The sequence below is a fragment of the Sphaerodactylus townsendi genome, linkage group LG09, assembly GCF_021028975.2.
Source record: "Sphaerodactylus townsendi isolate TG3544 linkage group LG09, MPM_Stown_v2.3, whole genome shotgun sequence".
Lineage (NCBI taxonomy): Eukaryota > Metazoa > Chordata > Lepidosauria > Squamata > Sphaerodactylidae > Sphaerodactylus > Sphaerodactylus townsendi.
Window position 1 is genome coordinate 54,997,179 of NC_059433.1, and position 18,888 is coordinate 55,016,066.

The following is an 18,888-nucleotide window of genomic DNA, read 5'->3' on the forward strand; positions in this document are numbered from 1 at the left end:
GTAGATACATTTTTCAGAGGATTAGGGATTATTCTTTAATTAAAAGGTCCATTTACATTGCATATTTTACCATAAATTCGTAACCACCAAAATTCAGTTACATACCTTCAATATCATTTAGTCCAGCGGATACAGAATCAGATTAAAATCTCTCTATCACATTTTCTCCACCTTTCCGCCAAGAAGCAGAATCCTCCACTTTGTCTTTAAAACAAGACAAAGACATCTTTAAAATGTCTTTTAACAAAAAAAGACATCCCCACTTTGTCTTTAAAGCAACCCTGTATGGTATATTAGACTGAGAGAGATTCTTTCACATGCAATTCCATGATGCATCTGTGAAGGTTTACATATTATTGCACTGTCAGTCATCCAATGAGCTTCATGGCTATGTGGACATTTGAGCCCAGATCTCCTCATTTCTAGTCTGATACTATCCTATAACACCGTCTGGGAATTCTGAAATAAACTCATTCGCTAACACAGAAGAATTACTCTTGGGCAAGATAATTCCTGTCTCTGAATCATGTATCTAGAGACTCTCTAGCTGTAAAACAAGACTCATAAGTTCCCTACTCCATAGGGTTATTTTGAGAGTGAACAAACAAAATACTGTAAAATAATTTACATAATACTATATAACGGGGGAGGAGCAAACTTGCTTAGCTTAAGAACCACATAGAATAAACTGCAGTTGTTTGAAAAGTGAATGTGGGACTCAGCAACAACAGCAGCACACCCCTCCCACAAATTTTATAAATTGCAAGGATTCTGCAGCCAGTTCCAAGTTTGGGAAGAGAGTAGAGGAAGACCTCTTTTCTAGGCCAAACAAGTCTGAGAAGGGAAGATGCAAGAGCAGAGAGAGAGAAACAGCAACTGTGGCTACCCCTGTCAGTCTGGTCTTTGATAATACTGCTATTTTTCTATACATGGTAAGTTTTATAACATTGAAGTCCATTTAAAACAACAACAACATTGATTTACTTTTTCAGGAACTTGGGATGTCACTATTACAGCCAGGGATATTTCAAGCAATGATGTAAACCCAAAGCTGATCCTGTCAGTTTGTGATGGCAAAGGCACATCTGCCTCAGTCTGCATTCCCAAAGGACTGCTGAAGAGGGGTGAAGCACATCAGGCATCACTGGAGCTAGAGAAGAAGTTTGGCATGATCTGCAAAGTTCGTTTGGAAATAGAGGACATAGGTGGGGACACCTGGCATTGCAGTGAGGTAAAGCCCAATTAGGCAGTTGTGATTCCTTTCAAAAGTTGTTTTTTATACAACAGTGTTGGAATTCACCCAGCAGGTTAGTTAATAATATGTTTGTGTGTCTAAAACATATATTTATTTGGGTTTATATACTATGTTGTGGAAAGAGTGTTAATGAAGTTGTTGGCAGGAGGTTAAGGACAGGCAATAGAAAATACTGATTTGCACAGCATGTAATTAATTTTTGGAATTCCCTTAAGCATGACTATTAGCTTATTTTTTGTGTTTTTTAACATGGATTACACAAAAACATGGCAGGTATTTATGTTGATGACTGTCAAATATGGCATCTATTAGAAGCTTTCTTTTAGACCCAGTGGAGCAGTCCATTTTCCTATTCTAAGGGAGGAAGAGGACTAACAATATGCCTTTGCACAAAATATAATTAACTTGAAAATACAGTACATTGGATTGTGCCAATAGTTTTTACTAGCAGAAGAAGGGGTCTCTTTGAGACCCCATGAGCAAAAGCCATGTGCAAGGGGCTACAGCAAGGTGAAAAGCTGCTCAAGTCCATCAGTCCAGTCCTTTGGTCCAGAATGTATCACTATGGCCATTAGTTTATAAAACATTACGAAAATTAATGAGGGAGAGGCCAGTTCCTATCTTCAGAATAGTTTAACCATCAGCCACTAGAAGGACTATTATGTTTATGCCCCACTAGTGAGCTCGCCATAGATATTAGGAAACTTCCTGAAGACCTTTACTAGATATTGATAGGAAAACTCTGCAGCATGAACCTTGAGTTGATCCAGATGTGTACATCTTATCCCTCCCCATACACAGGTGAAGCTCCAGCACCAAAAAAGTAAAGAAATTTTAGATTTCCCTTGTTTCCGAGATTTTTCAGAACAGTACACAATGGCTGAATTTCCAGTTCTCATAGATGGCTGCAGCTGGTTAACAGGTTTGATATTTGCTTCAAAACTCTTATTGAATCTGTCAAAATCACAGTGTGTTTATAGTTATGTTATTTTAGAGGGAATGATTATTATTGATTTATGATTGATATTATAGTAGTGTCAGCATACATGGCACTTCACAGAGCTGTACAGGCCACATAGACAGGTACCTGCTCCATATTGCCTGCTCTGGCTCCTGCCAAACAATAGGAGGCAGGGAAGTATGTGGACCAACACTATTTTGCTAAAATTCTCATTTCTGTAGAACAGTGTAGTCAATACTCAATTGGTTGTTGATTACAAACCCATTTTTGGATTAATGCTTGTCTGACACTAACCTCTGCAACACTAAGTCTTATCACCAACAAGCAATGGTAATTTAAGAAAAGGGAAAATGAAGAGGTAACAAGCAGATAGGATTATATATAGTCCCCAATGATGATTGAGATGTCTTACAAATCAGAAGAACAAGGTGTGCTAGCTAATTTTTTTACTAGAGAGTCCTTTAATATGCCCCCACATTTGCAGTCAGTACCTTTTTTTTGTCTGTGTGCACACACACACACACACACAGAGAGAGAGAGAGAGGGGCATCCATCTTTGGAGTCATGACGCTGAAAATTGCCGGGCCAGTCAATTTTTGGCCTTTGTTTTGCTTCTGAATGAATTCACAGAGCACATGAGGGCTCTATAACAGACCTACATTGAGGGAAGAATGCATAATTTGTGACCTCAGTGATCAGATGAAATGATTCCAAAGGTATAAGAATGAAATTCTGAGAGTCTATCAGTGCCTGAGCAAGCAAAACTGTCTTGGCAACTTACATCCTAGAACTGGAAATATTATGCTTGTCTAATTGATTGAAATTTAGTATTTTTTTCTTCAGTGAAACGTTTTGTCCTGCACATCTCAACACACTCATCCCCAGATTCAGGAACAGATGCTGATGTGTATGTCACTTTGAGAGGATCTATGGGAGACACAGGCAAGAGAAAATTAACTAAAAATGGAGAGGACATTTTCACTAAGGGGAAGGTAAGCCACTGAAAGATTCCTTGTTTGCTTGTAATGATGTCACAATGCATTTGGTTACTTAATTATTGCCTGTTTTGGAGAACAGTACAAAACTTGTATTCTCTTGAGCTTTAAATTTTAAAAATGGCATCTATGACAACTTAGAAACCACAGCTGGACAGGCTCAGTTTCAAGTTGTTATTGGAGCACAGTCTAGTCCAGGGGTAGGGAACCTGCGGCTCTCCAGATGTTCAGGAACTACAATTCCCATCAGCCTCTGTCAGCATGGCCAATTGGCCATGCTATTGGTAAAGCAATTCTGATAGGTTCCTGTCTGGACTCCTAATCTGAAGGCTGCAGGAGACTACAGTCTAACACTCAGTCAATCTAGTTGAATGGATGACTATTAGGTGGAAGAGCCTGATGAAGGTGGCAGGGTGCTTCAGAGTGTACAGCCCCTATGTCCAGTCATGCCCCTTGCGCCTAACAATTAATAATATCATGCTGTACTGGTTGACTGGGTCCGGGAAATATAAATGCCTCTCTGACTGCCTTGAAAGAGGTTCTAGTGAGACCCCTCCTGAAGAATGCACCCCTGGAGCCAAATGACCTAAATCTGGGGCCTCCAACATTTTGTAACTTGTACGTAACTTTGAAAATCTAACATGGCATGATAGGCATGGCGTTAATTTGACTTAGACTGGGGCTCCAACATGGCGGCGTGTTAACTTCTGAGTCACGCTGAGCTCCGGGATAATCTTAAGTAATTGCTTTCAGCCTTATCTTTTAATGTTTATATTAGCGTTTTATTGTTTTATGGCCCTCGATAGGCATGGCAACAAAATGGCTGCCATAAAACGGCTGCTAGCGGAGACAATTGCTACAGCTTAACTTCAGCAACACAGTGCAGATCCTGGTCATATGGTAGAAACTGCTTCCAAAACAACATTTAAACCCTGAACTGGACTTCAGTTGTGATAGGGTGGGATAAAAATTAAATTTAAAATCTGCAAAGCCAATCAAAAACCTTGCTAGGTTTTTGCTGACCCTTCCCACTTCCTACAAACACTTGGCAAGTGTCAGGAAAGGTGTTGGCAGGTGCCATGGTGCTCCCAGGCACCTTGTTGGGGACTTCTGACCTAAACAATTATGACCCAGGGGCAGGGGCGTACTGACAGAAAATGGCACCCAGTGGCAAGACCTGGTCCCCCCCCCCACCTCCCCTGCCTGGTTGGTGCGGCCTGGGGGGTGGGAAAGGCTAGGCCAAGTAAAGGGCATTTTGGCTGTAGTTTCTGCTGCCTTCACAGAGAGAGCCGCTGGGTGCCATCTGGGTCCTTGAGTACAGCGGAGGGCCACGCTCGCTGGCTTCGGGCCTGCTGCGAGCCTGCTAGCAGCCACAGCTGCTGCTGCTGCTGACAACTGCGGCCCCAGCATGAAGGGAGCTGTTGGGTGTAAAGACCTGGCCAGTGCCCTACGGCTCTCTCTGTGAAGGCTGCAGGAACTGCGGCTGTCAGCAAGCCCGTGGCAGGCCCAAAGCCAGCAAGCACAGCCCCGGCATGGAGGGAGCTGCCGGGCATCACACCGCAGGTTGCAGTTGCTGCTACCATGTGGGTGGCGATTCTGCGCCCCCCCCCCCCCACGTGACTGGAAGGCCTGAACCTGGGTGACATGTGACCATACATGTCCCTCTGGAAGGTACGTGTCTGCCCAGAGGCTAGTATTGCATGCTTGGGCTAGATGTTCCATCAGGTTGTAGAGGTCTTGGAGGAGATGCATTGGCTCAACCCATTTCAACCTGGATTCAGACTTGGTTTTGCAATGGAAATGTCCTTGGATGCCCTGTGATGAATGTTGCTAGGAGGTGATGGAAGAGAGCATCCTTGCATCCATGTTGGTTCTCCTGGACCTTTCAGTGACTTTCAAAACTGTTTACTATGATATCCTTCTAGAAAGGCTGGCTGAGCTGGAAATAGGATACTAACCAACTGATTCCAGAAGTTGACATTGGAAGATTGCAGGTTGGCCTTGGGGCATTAATGTTGTGGGGGTACCAGAGGTTTCTGTGGCATTTTCTGTTGTGGCACTTTATCTTTGGAATGCCCCTTCCCCTTGAGAGGCTTGCCTAGTGCCTAATTTACTTTCTTTCAGGCACCATACCAAAACATATCTTCATACCCAGGCTTTTAATTAACATTTTTATCTTATAAGCTTTTAATGATCTAGTCCTGTTTTCGGATAGTTTGCATGCTGCTTATGTCCAATGGCTTGTTATTAACGGTTTTTTCTTAATTGCTTGGTTTTTTAAAATATTATAATGTGGTTTTAATCTGAGGCAGTGGCATAGAAATATCCCAAACAAACAAATAGATAGATAGATGGCATAACCATTTTAACGGGTTAATTCTGTTGTTTTTAATCTGAATACTGTATTAATTAATTGTCATTAATGGGGTAATTATTCACTTGAACCAAATATTTTACAATTCCTATACCATATGCTCACGAATTAATCACCACTTTCTTGAAATTAATTATAATCTTTCACATGCTACACACTGTAGTAAATCATCTCTAGGTTAAGAACATTTACGGCAGACTATTGAAAAGGTATGCTATGTTCATATCTGCTGATATGGGCATGCTTATAAAGACAAAACAATGTTTACAATTAATAAGATACAGTTTTTGTGCACCAGAAAACATCTACCTGAAGGCTGTATGAAGCAGGCACTTTTCTCAGTTTGATGCTATTAGAGAGGTGACTATGTAATTCTATTACAACTTTAAATTATATCAATACGTTATTTTCATAGTTGAGTGTTTTCATTTGTTTCTGTTGTTGGGCAAAAGAATCCTAAGCATTGTTGAAGGCTTTCACGTCCGGATTCAACTGGTTGTGGTGAGTTTTCCAGGCTGTGTGGCTGTGGTCTGGTAGATCTTTTTCCTAATGTTTCGCCTGCATCTGTGGCTGGCATCTTCAGAGGTGTATCACAGAGAAAAGTCTGTTTCACACTGTGTCTAGTGAGAAGGAAAAGTTTAGTGGGGTATATTGTCCATGTCCCAGGGTGGGGACCAATCAGTAAGTGTTTGGGTGGAACTTGCTATGCAAAGATGTGGTTGAGTACACTGTATTGCGGGTGGGGTTATCAGTAGTCTAAAATTTTGGCTGGCTTGACTATTATATGATTATATGATGATTATATATGCATTCAGCACCAAACCATTTGCACAATTTCTTCCAAGCTCCCCAGAGTGTGTTTGTCTTAAGGGTTTCTACTGTTCACATCATAGTCCACCCTTTAGCATTAGTGGACTGTGTTCCCTCCCTTGCGTTCGTCATATAAACAGTGACAAGATGACATCAAGGAGGTGTGTCAGCATCTGCATGGAGTTTATTGGCAGATATGAAGGTGCCATCAACATGCTATTCCATTATGTTCTTCATTACGTACGTGATGGGGATGTACTTCATTGCAATGGTTATGCCCTTTGCACTTCAGAATGTGTCTTCATTTTACCCTGTGCTGAGTAAGCATGTGATACCAACTAGGTGCTGGTGTCATACCATTATTGGTGAGGCTGGTGATGAGGCCATAGTTCTCCACTGTAAGTTAAAATATCACATTTTCCTTATTCAGTTATATCAGGGGTCCCCAAACTACGGCCCGGGGGCCAAATGTGGCCCCCTGAAGGCATTTATCCGGCCCGCCAGGCATAGCGGCGATGGCTCCATTCATGTGCAGTGGGGGCTCGAGGGAGAGGAGGAACCGGCCCCAACGGCTGTTGATTGCAATTACATGATGGCACCCCCAAATCTCCATGAATTTTCTGACCCAGAGTTGGAAACCTTACACGTGGCAACTCCTGCTCCGCCCTTCCCTCTCGGCTACTCCATGTGTTGCTCTCAGGCTTTCTGTTCCGCCTCACTCCCATTGGCATCAGCCAGGTTCTGGTGAATGTCAGCTGCAAAGCTGTGGCTGCTAGGGAGGAAAAGAACCCAGGAAGATACTACTAATCCTATGGGTTAGATGGAATGCTTCATTGCGAAAGTTCTGCTTTTTTTTTACAGGGGAAGGTATTCCACAGCCTCCCCAACAATATTTGGAGCCCACCCTGTACTAGACGTACTTTGGTCACTGTTCTAAAAATAGACCATGACAGAAAGGCTGAAAGGTGAAATCAAACATTTTACAATCATTTGTGCATAGGAATTTGTTCATAGTTCTTTTTAGCCCGGCCCTCCAACAGTCTGAGGAACAGTGAACTGGCCCCCTGTTTAAAAAGTTTGGGGACCCCTGAGTTATATTATTATTACTGAAAATGTTGAAGATAAATGTGAAGGGGAAAATGGATTCTTACATTACTAGTGATGTCTCTGATACTTATTTTTGGAAAAAGTACGAATATGTATCTTTCCCCCTCTATAAATGAATTCCAAACTCAAATATAACATGTGTCTTATTAGGCAAGGAACTACACACCTTTCCCTCCCTGCAACTAGCAATCTTACAAACAGTGGAGGATTTTAGAATATTTCAGGCTTAGAATTCGCATACTTCACCTTAACAGCTGTTGTGACATTTTAAAATGTGCTTTGCCTAGCAATAATCCTCCCTCCCAACTCTACAGTAGCTGCCACTCAACAGAACTGAGTTCCTGTTTAATATCATGTCAAAATATGGCATTAGCATCATACAAATGCCAGGGCGATTATAAACAGTGGATTAATTATGCAGAAATATATCAGAAAGTTATATATTCAGATGTGTTTGCAAGAGGTGAAGAAAGGGGTGTTCTTTGTTCTGAGTCCTACATGGCCCTGCTGGCCATTGCTTGTGGATTTCCTGACAATTAACAATTTGATTATTCTTTCACATTTTGAAAATTGCATCTTTGTATTTATGACAGGACAGGGTTTATACCTTGCTAAGTCTATAACCAAGTCAAGAAACTTACCACAAATGGCAAAATGTTATCTGCTGTGATATCTGTGAGACACTCTTCTGCTACACATTAACCTGACAAGGCGGAGTCTCATATTTGTAATGGTATTTTGTTACTGACACATTGTGAATTTTTAATGTGACTTGTGTTTAACTGTATTATATTTTTGGCTCAAGATAAGGAGCGATTGTAAATAAAGGAAAGGATTTACCACAAATTATTTCCAGTCAGCTGACTTGCTTGTCTGGAAAAAGTAGTTTTTTGTTTTGTTTCGCTTTTTGTCATCAAGTCACGGTGGACTTATGGTGATCCTATGGGATTTCCAAGGCAAGAGATGTTCAGAGTTTGTTTGCCATTACCTGTCTCCATGTCTCACCCCTGGTATTCTTTGGAGGTCTCCCATCCATATACTTGCCAGGGTCCAGGCTGAAAGTATGTGATGGCCAAAGGTCACTCCGCACGTTTCCATTGCAGAATGGGAATTTGAACCTAGGTTTCCCAGATCCTAGTCCAACATTACTATACCATACTGGCTCACTAATATTAGTAGGATATCGTTATTTTTTCTAAAATACATGGAATGTTCTTAGTTGTTGTTCAGTTTTACTTAAAAAACCTTTCACAGGTTAGGAATGAAGTGGCCAATAATAGGCCTATCTACTGTTTCTGAGGAACGTAATAGCGCATGTGGTAGTAGAGCATCTTCTGAGGTTCCTGGCTGACACATCTGCCCTTGACCCATTTCAATTTGAATTCAGTCCTGAGTTTGGCAGAGATACAGCTTTAATTGCTCTGACTGATGACCTTTGCTTGCAGAGTTGAATAGGGGGTAGGCTTCATTGCTGATACTGATCTTTCAGCATCTTCTGATGCAGTTCTTGGCCCTTCAGTGGTTATGGCTTTTTTGTGCTTGGTCAGACACAAAGTTTCCTCTGAGGAGCAGAATTATCTGGATGGGATTCATCCTGTGGAATGCCATGGGGTTCTGTTCTTTTATCCATGCCAAGGGGTTCTGTTCTCTTACGTTCTTTAATATATACATATATGAAGTGGGAACCCTCAAGGAATTGGGGAGTATCTCTCCCCATCCCTCACTATTTCCTCATTCAATTCTGGCAGCCCCCACATTCATTCTCCTTTTCCTACTTCCTTTTCTCCTTCACATCCAACAGCTAAACTACCACTCTTTCTTCAGCCCCCTCCCCCTTTACCCATGAAAACCATGGACCAGTTATGTAGTGCCAGTTGCCAGGCCAGGCCCACTTTCATGGTAGTAAACCATGGGGATGCATATCACTTTCCTCTTTCTCTCCTCCTGGCAAACCCCATATTTTCCCACATTTCCCTACCTCATTCTCTCCTCCTCCTCATATATTCACCAATCTTTTCCTGCCTTCCATCTTCAAGTATATTTATTGTGTAATATTTACTTCATTTATATCCTGGTCTTTTCCACAGTAGATACCAAAGCAGCTTGCATTATTTAGTTTCCGCCTTTTTTATCCTCACAGCAACACCCTTTTTATCCTGACAGCAAAAATGCTCTCACTGCTGGTAGGGGGTGGGTACCCTTGCCAGCACAAGGCTGCACCATCCAGTAGGGGATCCCTACTGGGCTCTTAATATTATAAAAAGATTGGGCTCTTAATATTATAAAAAATAGTCCTATTGTTCTGTTGCATCAAAGGAGAAAAATAATCATTATTTCATTTAAAAGGTAGGTCTTCCCGAGTTAATGAGACTTGCAAGTACATAAATACCTGGACTCCAGGGGGATTGACAGCCTGATTGACAACAATTGGCCATTTGTGGGTCCTATCATCCTTTACAGTTATTTCTATTCATAGATGTCCCAGTTTTGAATCTGAGGATATTCTTCATGCCTCTTCTACCAGGTCTCATTTCTATAATTCTATTTTAGGCTCTGAAATAACTCCCAAAAAGAGAGAGGAGAATAATCAGGCTGCAGACTGGGATTTGGGAAGCTTCTTTTTTAAAACATTCCAATCCTAGTTAAAACAGATTCCTCTAGTAAAAGGCTATTTAAAATTAAGATTGAGAATTGTACAAAATGAGTTGAACTAAGAACTGTGTGAAAGTAGTTAACATTCAGGACTTCAAAAAGAGCAATAGGATTCACCATTTCCATGTCTGCTGGGAATGTTTTTCTCTCCAACAATCATGTCTGGACCACTGAGGATATATGATTGATGTTTAAGCAGATACTGTTTGCTCAAAATCTCCTGCTCCTGCTACATCCGTGGCTGCCAAAAAAGGAGACAGGAAGTTTTCAGATCTGGCATTGATAAGTGCAGGAAAATGCCAGCTCAGGTTGAAAAAGTCAGTGGAAGTTCTCAGAATCTGTGACCTTGGGCAACATTACATTGTACAACAGTGACCTGCCAAAGTTTTTACTGCAGTACTGGGACTGTAATTTCTGTTATTCGTACATAACGGATAATGAAAGCATGAGGATTTATGAGGGCTACAAAGGATGTTTGTTTGCTACTTATGATAGAAACTTTAGAATTATTAGCTTGAGACTGCTAATCTTTTTTGTTAATCAGTAGTATACCTTTTCCCAGAGTCTCTACTGAAGGGCAGTAGTGCAATTTTTGAGAAAAGGGTTTCTAAGGCATTGTTTTTCTTAAAATACCAAGTGAGACTGGGATAGAATTTTTAATTGTCTCTCTCTCTCAATGGAAACATCAGTAAAAGGGGGATAGATTTGCTTCAGCCATGAAGTTCTTTGTATTATGAATATTTCTGCACAGATCACTCCAAATATATGCATAATAAATTTTAGTCTGCAAACGTACTTATTTCAAAGTAGCTCAACTGTACTCCACACTTCACACTGTGCCATGAAGAGAAATGCATCTCACTGTTATATGCCTCTGAAGATGCCAGCCAAAGATGCAGACAAAACATTAGGAGCAAAAACTACTAGACCACAGCCACAAAGCCCAGAAGACTCACAACAGCTATCTCAACTGACTTTAATAGGAGTGATTCATTTACAAATGGATCTTTTATGAATTCCCATACTGGGAGCAGTTTTGCTTTGGCAAGTCTGTTTCCTTATAATCACAGTCTGTCTACAGTCTTGTGTTCAGGCACACATTGGGGCTGCACATGCCCAGGCCTGCCCTCAGAGGGAATTTTCTATCTTCTGTAGACTGTACTCAGGGTTATGTTTTCCTGCCAGAATCATTGTGTGCCAAGAGGGAAAGGCACAATTTTCCCTTCAGTTCTTCTTTTGCTGTTGAGCTAAGAGGACTTACCTAGCTTTGCTCTAGATATTCTTTAGCAATGGTCTTTTTTTCCCCATTACCTTCTCTATGTTGGCTCAGAAATCACTTTTCAAAAAGTGTGGTTATTGTGGGACAAAAACATCCCAAATGGATAAGCACATTTTCTGCATGATTTGCTTGGGTGAGTCTCATAATGTGAGTTCTTGCCAGCTTTCCAGCAGTTTACCCCAAACCCAGGAGTGACCGTATATATTAGCTCAAAACTGCACTCTGGGAACAGTGTTTTTTTACTGGGCTCAAATTAGCTGGCAGCAAAGTCTTCTGCTGCTCAAGAGCATTCACCAAGGGTAGAGCTGGCTGCATCAACATGCTCGGTTCCATCTCTGGACTTCCACAAATCCTGGTCCCTGGATCTGATCATCTCACAGACCTCCAAACACTCCACAGGAGGCAAAAGCGAAGGCCAAGCCTTCTAAGAAGACTTTGGTTCTGACTCAGCTGAAGCACTTTGAAAAGTCTTCTCTAATCATCCATCTTGAGATCCTGAATCTGAAGGTTCTGGAGCATGTTCCCTCACTGACTCCACCCACACACACCTTCCTCATACCTCCAGGATCCAGAGGACTCAGTGTCAGAAAATGAGGTTCTGCCACTCCACTCCTGGTACCAAAGAAAGGGCTCATTTGGTTCCAGCTCAGTCACCTTCAACTGAACTGATTCTTAGTCAGCTCCAGTGCAAACTTTTCTGATGCAGCCACAGTATGGAATGCCATGGTCAATAACCTTCCTACTAGTCCACTGGACATCTTACTCATACTCACCTTATGGCCAGCCAAGAGATGAGCCCTTTTCATCTGCCTCTCTATTCTCTCAGGCTCTTCTTCAGCTCCATTTCAACTTTCTCTTCATGGGCCCACTATCTCTTCTGTATAAACAACAGTTCTCAGATTGAGATGCTGAAAAGAAAGCTGAAATTTCACATCTTAGTTTCCCTTGGAGCTATTACTCAGTGAGATGGAGGGTGACACAATTCCAGCCTCTCTAAATGAAGTCCTCTGTCTCTATTCAGAGCAGATGTTGAGGATGTCTACATCCCTCAAAAAGGATGCTTTTTTTCTTGAACCCAAAATTACTGCCCCATGTATGTTTGCTAAATGTATGATAGTAGCAGCTATGTTTCTGCATTCCAAGGTTTGCACTATTTCCCCCTGTTTGAATGACTGATTCTTGACCACTCCCACAGAGATGATGGTCCATGACTGCCTGCATCTGATACCATCTGTTGCTGCTAAACTAGATCTATCTGTGAACTGGGAGAAGTTCAAGTTATGTCCTCCCAAACCACCCAGTCATTGAAGCCACCCTAGACTCCACTGTGGGAATTGGCTTTCCATCATCAAAACAGATCAATACCTTAAGAGGCTTCATCTCCAGGTTTTGGACAACAGGTTCCAGTCTGTTCGAATTGTATCCAGAAGTTCGAATTGTTTTTTTTTTTCAGAATTGTTTTTTGTAAGATTTAAGTCCCCATATTTACACTTAGTTATCCTGATGGTCAATTCATTATTTGTTCTCCACTCATTACACTTCTGAATACTTGACTCCAACCTATTGGTGGGCATGCCTATTGGGGTTCATCTACCTACATGCATGATTATCTCTTATGCTTCTTTTACTGGATGGGGTGCCCATTGTGAGTGGGTTTTGGTACAGGACACTTGATCAGGGGTAGAATCTACAATGCATGCTAATGTATTGGAGCTTAGAGCAATTCATTATATTCTTGCTTCTTTCATAGATTTGCTTTGCAAAAAAAACTAAACAGGGGCAGACAAACAACAACAACACCTTGTTCTATTTCAACATACAGGGCAGGATGGCTTCATTGCCTCTCTGATTAGAAGTGACAAAAATTTGGAACTGGGCAAGTCAGCATGACGTCCAGATGATTCACATTGTATGTGTTCACAATTCCACATTGGCTATCTTGAGCAGGTTATCTCTACCACATCATGAGTCGTTCATTTTGGACAGATGTATCCACCCTGTGTTTCAGACCTGGAGATCTCCCATAGTAGACCTGTTCTGTTCCCCAAGCAATCTAATTTCATGTGCCTTGCACTCAGCCAGAACAGAACACGAGACCCATAGACAAATGTGTTTCATAGTACTGAAAGCTTAGGACTCTGACTCCTCCCATGAAGTCTAACTAATAACTAATATCTAATTGCAATGCTGGAAACAATTGTAGATTCTTGAAGAGCTTGCTTGCTTCCAAATCTTCCTTGCTTCCTTCCAAGAAAGTCAGCTCTGCTTCTTGCTGCTTCTGAGTTCTCCATGGTGACCTCTAATGGACTCTGTTTTTCCTGCAATCCTGTTAAAACTTGATTACTCTGAGTTCTATGGATCTCTAACACCTTTTATGTAACATCTTAGACATCTGGGATATTGCTGTTTCCAACCTTTCTCAGACACCTGAAACTAAAACAAACTGAAAAAGGGAACTGTTAATAAGAATGCTATAGTGCTCTTACCTATAGAAGGCTTCGTAAAGGGACAGGGTCTAACTAAGGTTCCCTCCCACAGAATACTGTACAAAAACAATTAAGCTCATTCTATCTAAAGCTATAACTAAGGCTTAAATAAAGAAAATAGTGAGGGTGTCTCTAGGGGCATGACAAGACCTGTTTGCAACCTTGGCCAGCACCAAAGTCATTGCTTTCTGCTCCAGATCAGGGCACAATTTGGATTTCACTGGGGATGCTTTCCTGATACCAAAGACTCAGGACATGTTTTATGTGTTCCCTCCAATTCCTCTGCTGAGCAAGGTTCTCAATGAGATTCAGACTCAAGGGACACAATGCATCTTAATAGCTCCTTTCTGGCAACACCAGGTTTGATTCTTGGATCTGTTGATCATGTACAAAGGGCATTGCTTTCTCTTGTTTCCAGTTTCTGACCTCTTGCACCAGGAGGCACTCCAGCATCATGATGTTACCAGGCTTTGCTTAATAGCGTGACTCCTTAATTCACTCATATGAAGTTTTCTCAGGATATGCTATTATATTCCCATAAATGTGCAATGTATATATCTTATGCATACAAATGGTAACGATTCTTTGCCTAGCTACAGGGAAAGGGCCAAACTGCATCATTTTGCTCTCTCCTCCTGATTCTCAATTATTTCTTTTCCCTGAAAGAGAATGTACTTTCTCTGTGAAAGTACATTTAGCAGCATTTTCTGCCTTTCACAATTTCATAAATGGTTCTACAGTTTTCTGCCACTACACTTCCAGACAATTTTTGAAAGGCCTTTACAAACTTCATGCTCCAAGGGCCCCTATTGTTGCACAATGGTCCCTCTCATTTGATTTATCACAGCTCATATTATTACCTCTCAAACCCTTGGCAATGTGCCCTGTTTCCTTATATCTCCTATGAAAGTTGGGGAACTGTCAGCCTTTAGGAATGACCTTCCATTTACTCAATTATTTGCGTAAGGTGGTTTTACGCCTTAGCTTTGACTTTCTGCCTAAGGTTTAATAGTACTGAAAGTTTAGGACTCTAATTAGTCTAACTAATACCGTATATAGTCGTGTATAAGCCAACCCATCTATAAGCCGAGGCACCTAATTTTACTACCAAAACCTGGGAAAACTTATTGACTCGCGTATAAGCCGAGGGTGAGAAGCCGGGAGGCAGAGAGAGCTCCTTATTTGGGCAGTGACTCCCCCTGATGTCACTGCCCAAATAAGGAGCTCCCTCTGCCTCCTGGATTTGAGGAAGCCCAGCCAGCCGGGGTGCCTCGGGGTTCCCCCTTCACCCTCCAAGAAGAGCAGCAACAAGCAGCTTGTGCAGCACAGGAAGGTCATCCTGGCCAAGCCCCCAGCCTTGGCAGAGCTTGAAGAGCCGGCTGGTAAGCGGTGACTCATGTATAAGCCGAGGGGGCATTTTTCAGCCTTAAAACAGGGCTGAAAAACTCAGCTTATATGTGAGTATATACAGTAACTAATTGCAATGCTGGAAACAATTAGAGGTTAAGTCCGATCTAAGTCCCATCTGGGCCAGATGGTCACACTACTAAGGCTTTCTTCCCCCTAATCCTTCATCTTCAGCAAAAACAGCCCTATGCTGTTTAGATATCAAAACAGCTTTATTGTTTTATTGACAAAAGACACAATCTTTCTAGCAAGACCACAGCTTGCTTGTTTATTTTGCCGGACTGCTTCAGGATCCTGCAGCAGCATCACAAACTTTGTCTTTTTAAATTGTTCATACTATTAAACTTTATGGTGAACATGCTGGCATTTTCGGCCCACCATCGGTTTAAGCTCATTCTAAGAACATAAGAACATAAGAACAAGCCAGCTGGATCAGACCAAAGTCCATCTAGTCCAGCTCTCTGCTACTCGCAGTGGCCCACCAGGTGCCTTTGGGAGCTCACATGTAGGATGTGAACGCAATGGCCTTCTGCGGCTGTTGCTCCCGAGCACCTGGTCTGTTAAGGCATTTGCAATCTCAGATCAAAGAGGATCAAGATTGGTAGCCATAAATCGATTTCTCCTCCATAAATCTGTCCAAGCCCCCTTTAAAGCTATAAATTCTACCAGGTATCAACTTACTTCAGCTGCCTTCTTTGTGATGTTCTTCTGAATGTAGTCTGCAAAGAATCAAACCATTTGAAAAGCTGTTCTGCATTCTCACTTCAATTCAGATCATATCCAGCTCTTGGTAAGTATCTTGTTACTGTCCCAGTGTGGGACTGAACAGAAGACTGAGGACAAAAAACAAGGTTTTATTTACCTGTTACTGCTGTTTGTTGAGTTGTCTTGTGTGTAGGCACACAGTACATCCTCCTGCCTTGCTGTGAGCTCTCTGATATGTTCAGTTTCTTTGGTGGCTCCAGCTGTTCAGGAGAACTGAGGGGAAAATGGTGCCCTTCCCTCTCACCAGTTAATGGTTTTGGTGGGAAAATGCAGCTGGGGAGTGGGGGCACCGTTTCAGTCTACAGAAGCTAGAAAGTTCTCTCCAATGGAAGGCCTGTGCAAGCACAGTCCCAGTGTGTACCTGCACAGAAGACAATTCGATGAACAGTAACTACAGTTATACACACACACATTGATGTATGGTTGTGGTAACACAGAGATCTTTTTTTTACCTGTGTGCCATGCACAGGCATGCAGTTTGTTTGTTTGTTTGTTTGTTTGTTAGACTTTTATACCGCCCCATCCCCAAGGGGCTCAGGGTGGAGTACAACATAAAATCTCAATACAAATATAAATATAATTAAAAACCTTTTAAAAGCAGCAGTAAAAATAACAAGAGGTGTCCGACAAACCCTAATTTTAAATCCTCCCCAGGGGGGAGGGAGTGGCGAGTCCCATTTGGTGGAAAAAGCCTAGATATTAAGAGCTAAAAAAGTTTACAGTACACTTGGGTGCTGTGTGGTTTCCGGGCTGTATAGCCGTGTTCTAGCAGCATTCTCTCCTGATGTTTTGCCTGCGTCTGTGGCTGGCATCTTCAGAGGATCATACAGCCCGGAAACCACACAGCACCCAAGTGATTCCAGCCGTGAAAGCCTTCGACAATACATTTTACAGTACACTGCTGCCTTGGTTTGTTTGAATACCACTGTAATGTAATTTGTTTTTGCTGTAAGCAAGTTTGTGGTTTCCCATCCCTCCTTGTTAACACTTGTATTTGATGAGTAAAACACTGAGTTGAAGGCTTTCCCAGCCAGAATCAACTGGCTGGTGTGGGTTTTCCAGGCTATGGCCGGGTGGTTTTAGATCCTAATGTTTTTTCGCATCTGTAGCTGGCATCTTCAGAGACACGTCACGGTAAGATGTGCCAACATAAAATGTGCCACAAAGAGAAACACATCTTACCATGACATGTCTCTGATGGTGCCAGCCACACATGTGGGCAAAACACTGGGAGGTAACACCAACAGACCATGGCCACACAACCAGGAAAACCCACAACAACCAGATGAACACTGAGCTTCATTAACCTTTCTACTAATAATATCCCTGTGCAGCTATTGTGATCACGGTGATCTCTGCATATTAATTGTAATTTTTTCAGATGGATATTTTTCAAGTGGAAGCCGTAGATTTTGGGACTGTTCATGAGCTTGTTGTGGAAAAAGGGAAAGGCTCTGACTGGCACCTTGAAAAGATTGTTGTGGAAGAGCCCACATTAGGAGGGAAGAAACTATTGTTTATGGCTCAGACATGGCTAAGAGACAGAACTGATAAGAAAAAGTTTGCATCAGTGACACTGAATGTAACAGGTTAGTATTATTTAAGACTATTTACTGAGAATCTCCTTTAGAACTGCACAATATGCCGCATATTCTGTTTATGAAAAACCTGTTGTAACAGAAAGCATGCCATGCAGAGTTCCTCACTGGCCCTCCTTTTCCAAACCCTTGTCATTTCAAAGGAGTAATAACCAATTTGAGGATGATGGTATTGTAAACCTTACACTGAAGAGCTCAGTAAAGTATATTGTCACAGGGATGGATGGGAAAGGTACTTTCCAGTGCCTTCTAGCTAAATCAATTGAACCCTAGCATTTATGTCAACACTGTGGCAAGGTAGCTAATATTGGAATTGAACTGGGAAAATGTGTGTGCAAATCCCTACTGAATGCAATTGTGGGACATAGAAGAATGCAGTTACTGTATCACTTTCAGTTATTCAGAGCCCAACTGAAGTTACTAATAGTGGAATAATGTGTGTGCGCACGCACACACACACACGTTTATCCTGAACATCCTCAGTTTGCTTCACACACACACTCCGTAAATACATTCTTTTCTGTTGTGTTCAATCTCTGTTCCCCTTATTGTTGACTGATGGCCATTCCAGCGTTACCATTGCCAGATTCAGGACAAATCCTGTTGTACTGTCACTGATATTTCATTCAGTCTTGGTACATCCTTCGGTTTCAGCACAAGTGGATGATGCGAATCTAATGAGATTCAATATGGGAGAAAGTGGGAGAAATTTCTGACCCACATCAAATTTCAATGAGTCACTCCACTAAGTCTGCAGTGGTGGGGGTTAGGATTAGGATTAGGATCCTATTGCATGAATGAAAATCCATTATGGAACTGTGATGAAGCTCCGCTTGTTCTAATTTTTTAATTTTGTTTTCATACTCACCAAAGCTTCTTTGTTGAGACTTAGAACTTGTTATAACACCATTGCTGCTAATTGTGATGGATCCTCTAGTTTTTATAAAAGTTCAGAAATATATGGTACTCTAGAGGCTTTTTGAAATACAACTTAAATGTGGTTTTGTCTCTTTGGGGTAGCTTAAAAGTCAGGTTAGCCAAGCTTCATAACAGGAATGTAATTTGTAACAGAACAACAGAGCTGAATTTGAGATAGTTATGTTCAAGTGATATATTATAATTTCAAATGTAACAAGGTGGTTCATGTAGTGCTTAAACCTTTAGTTCATACTGTGGCCGCATTAATTTTTTTCATCTTA

At 41.7% G+C, this 18,888-nt stretch overlaps 1 protein-coding gene across 1 annotated transcript in view; it reads left to right on the plus strand.

Moving 5' to 3' along the window:
* Positions 1-18,888, plus strand: part of RP1 (RP1 axonemal microtubule associated) — a 217,928-nt gene that overhangs the window by 184,837 nt on the left and 14,203 nt on the right. Inside the window, exons 46-49 of the mRNA XM_048508545.1 lie at positions 993-1,231; positions 2,057-2,177; positions 3,060-3,208; positions 17,473-17,680. Coding sequence (XP_048364502.1) covers positions 993-1,231; positions 2,057-2,177; positions 3,060-3,208; positions 17,473-17,680 — 717 coding nt within the window. The remainder of the gene's footprint in view (positions 1-992; positions 1,232-2,056; positions 2,178-3,059; positions 3,209-17,472; positions 17,681-18,888) is intronic.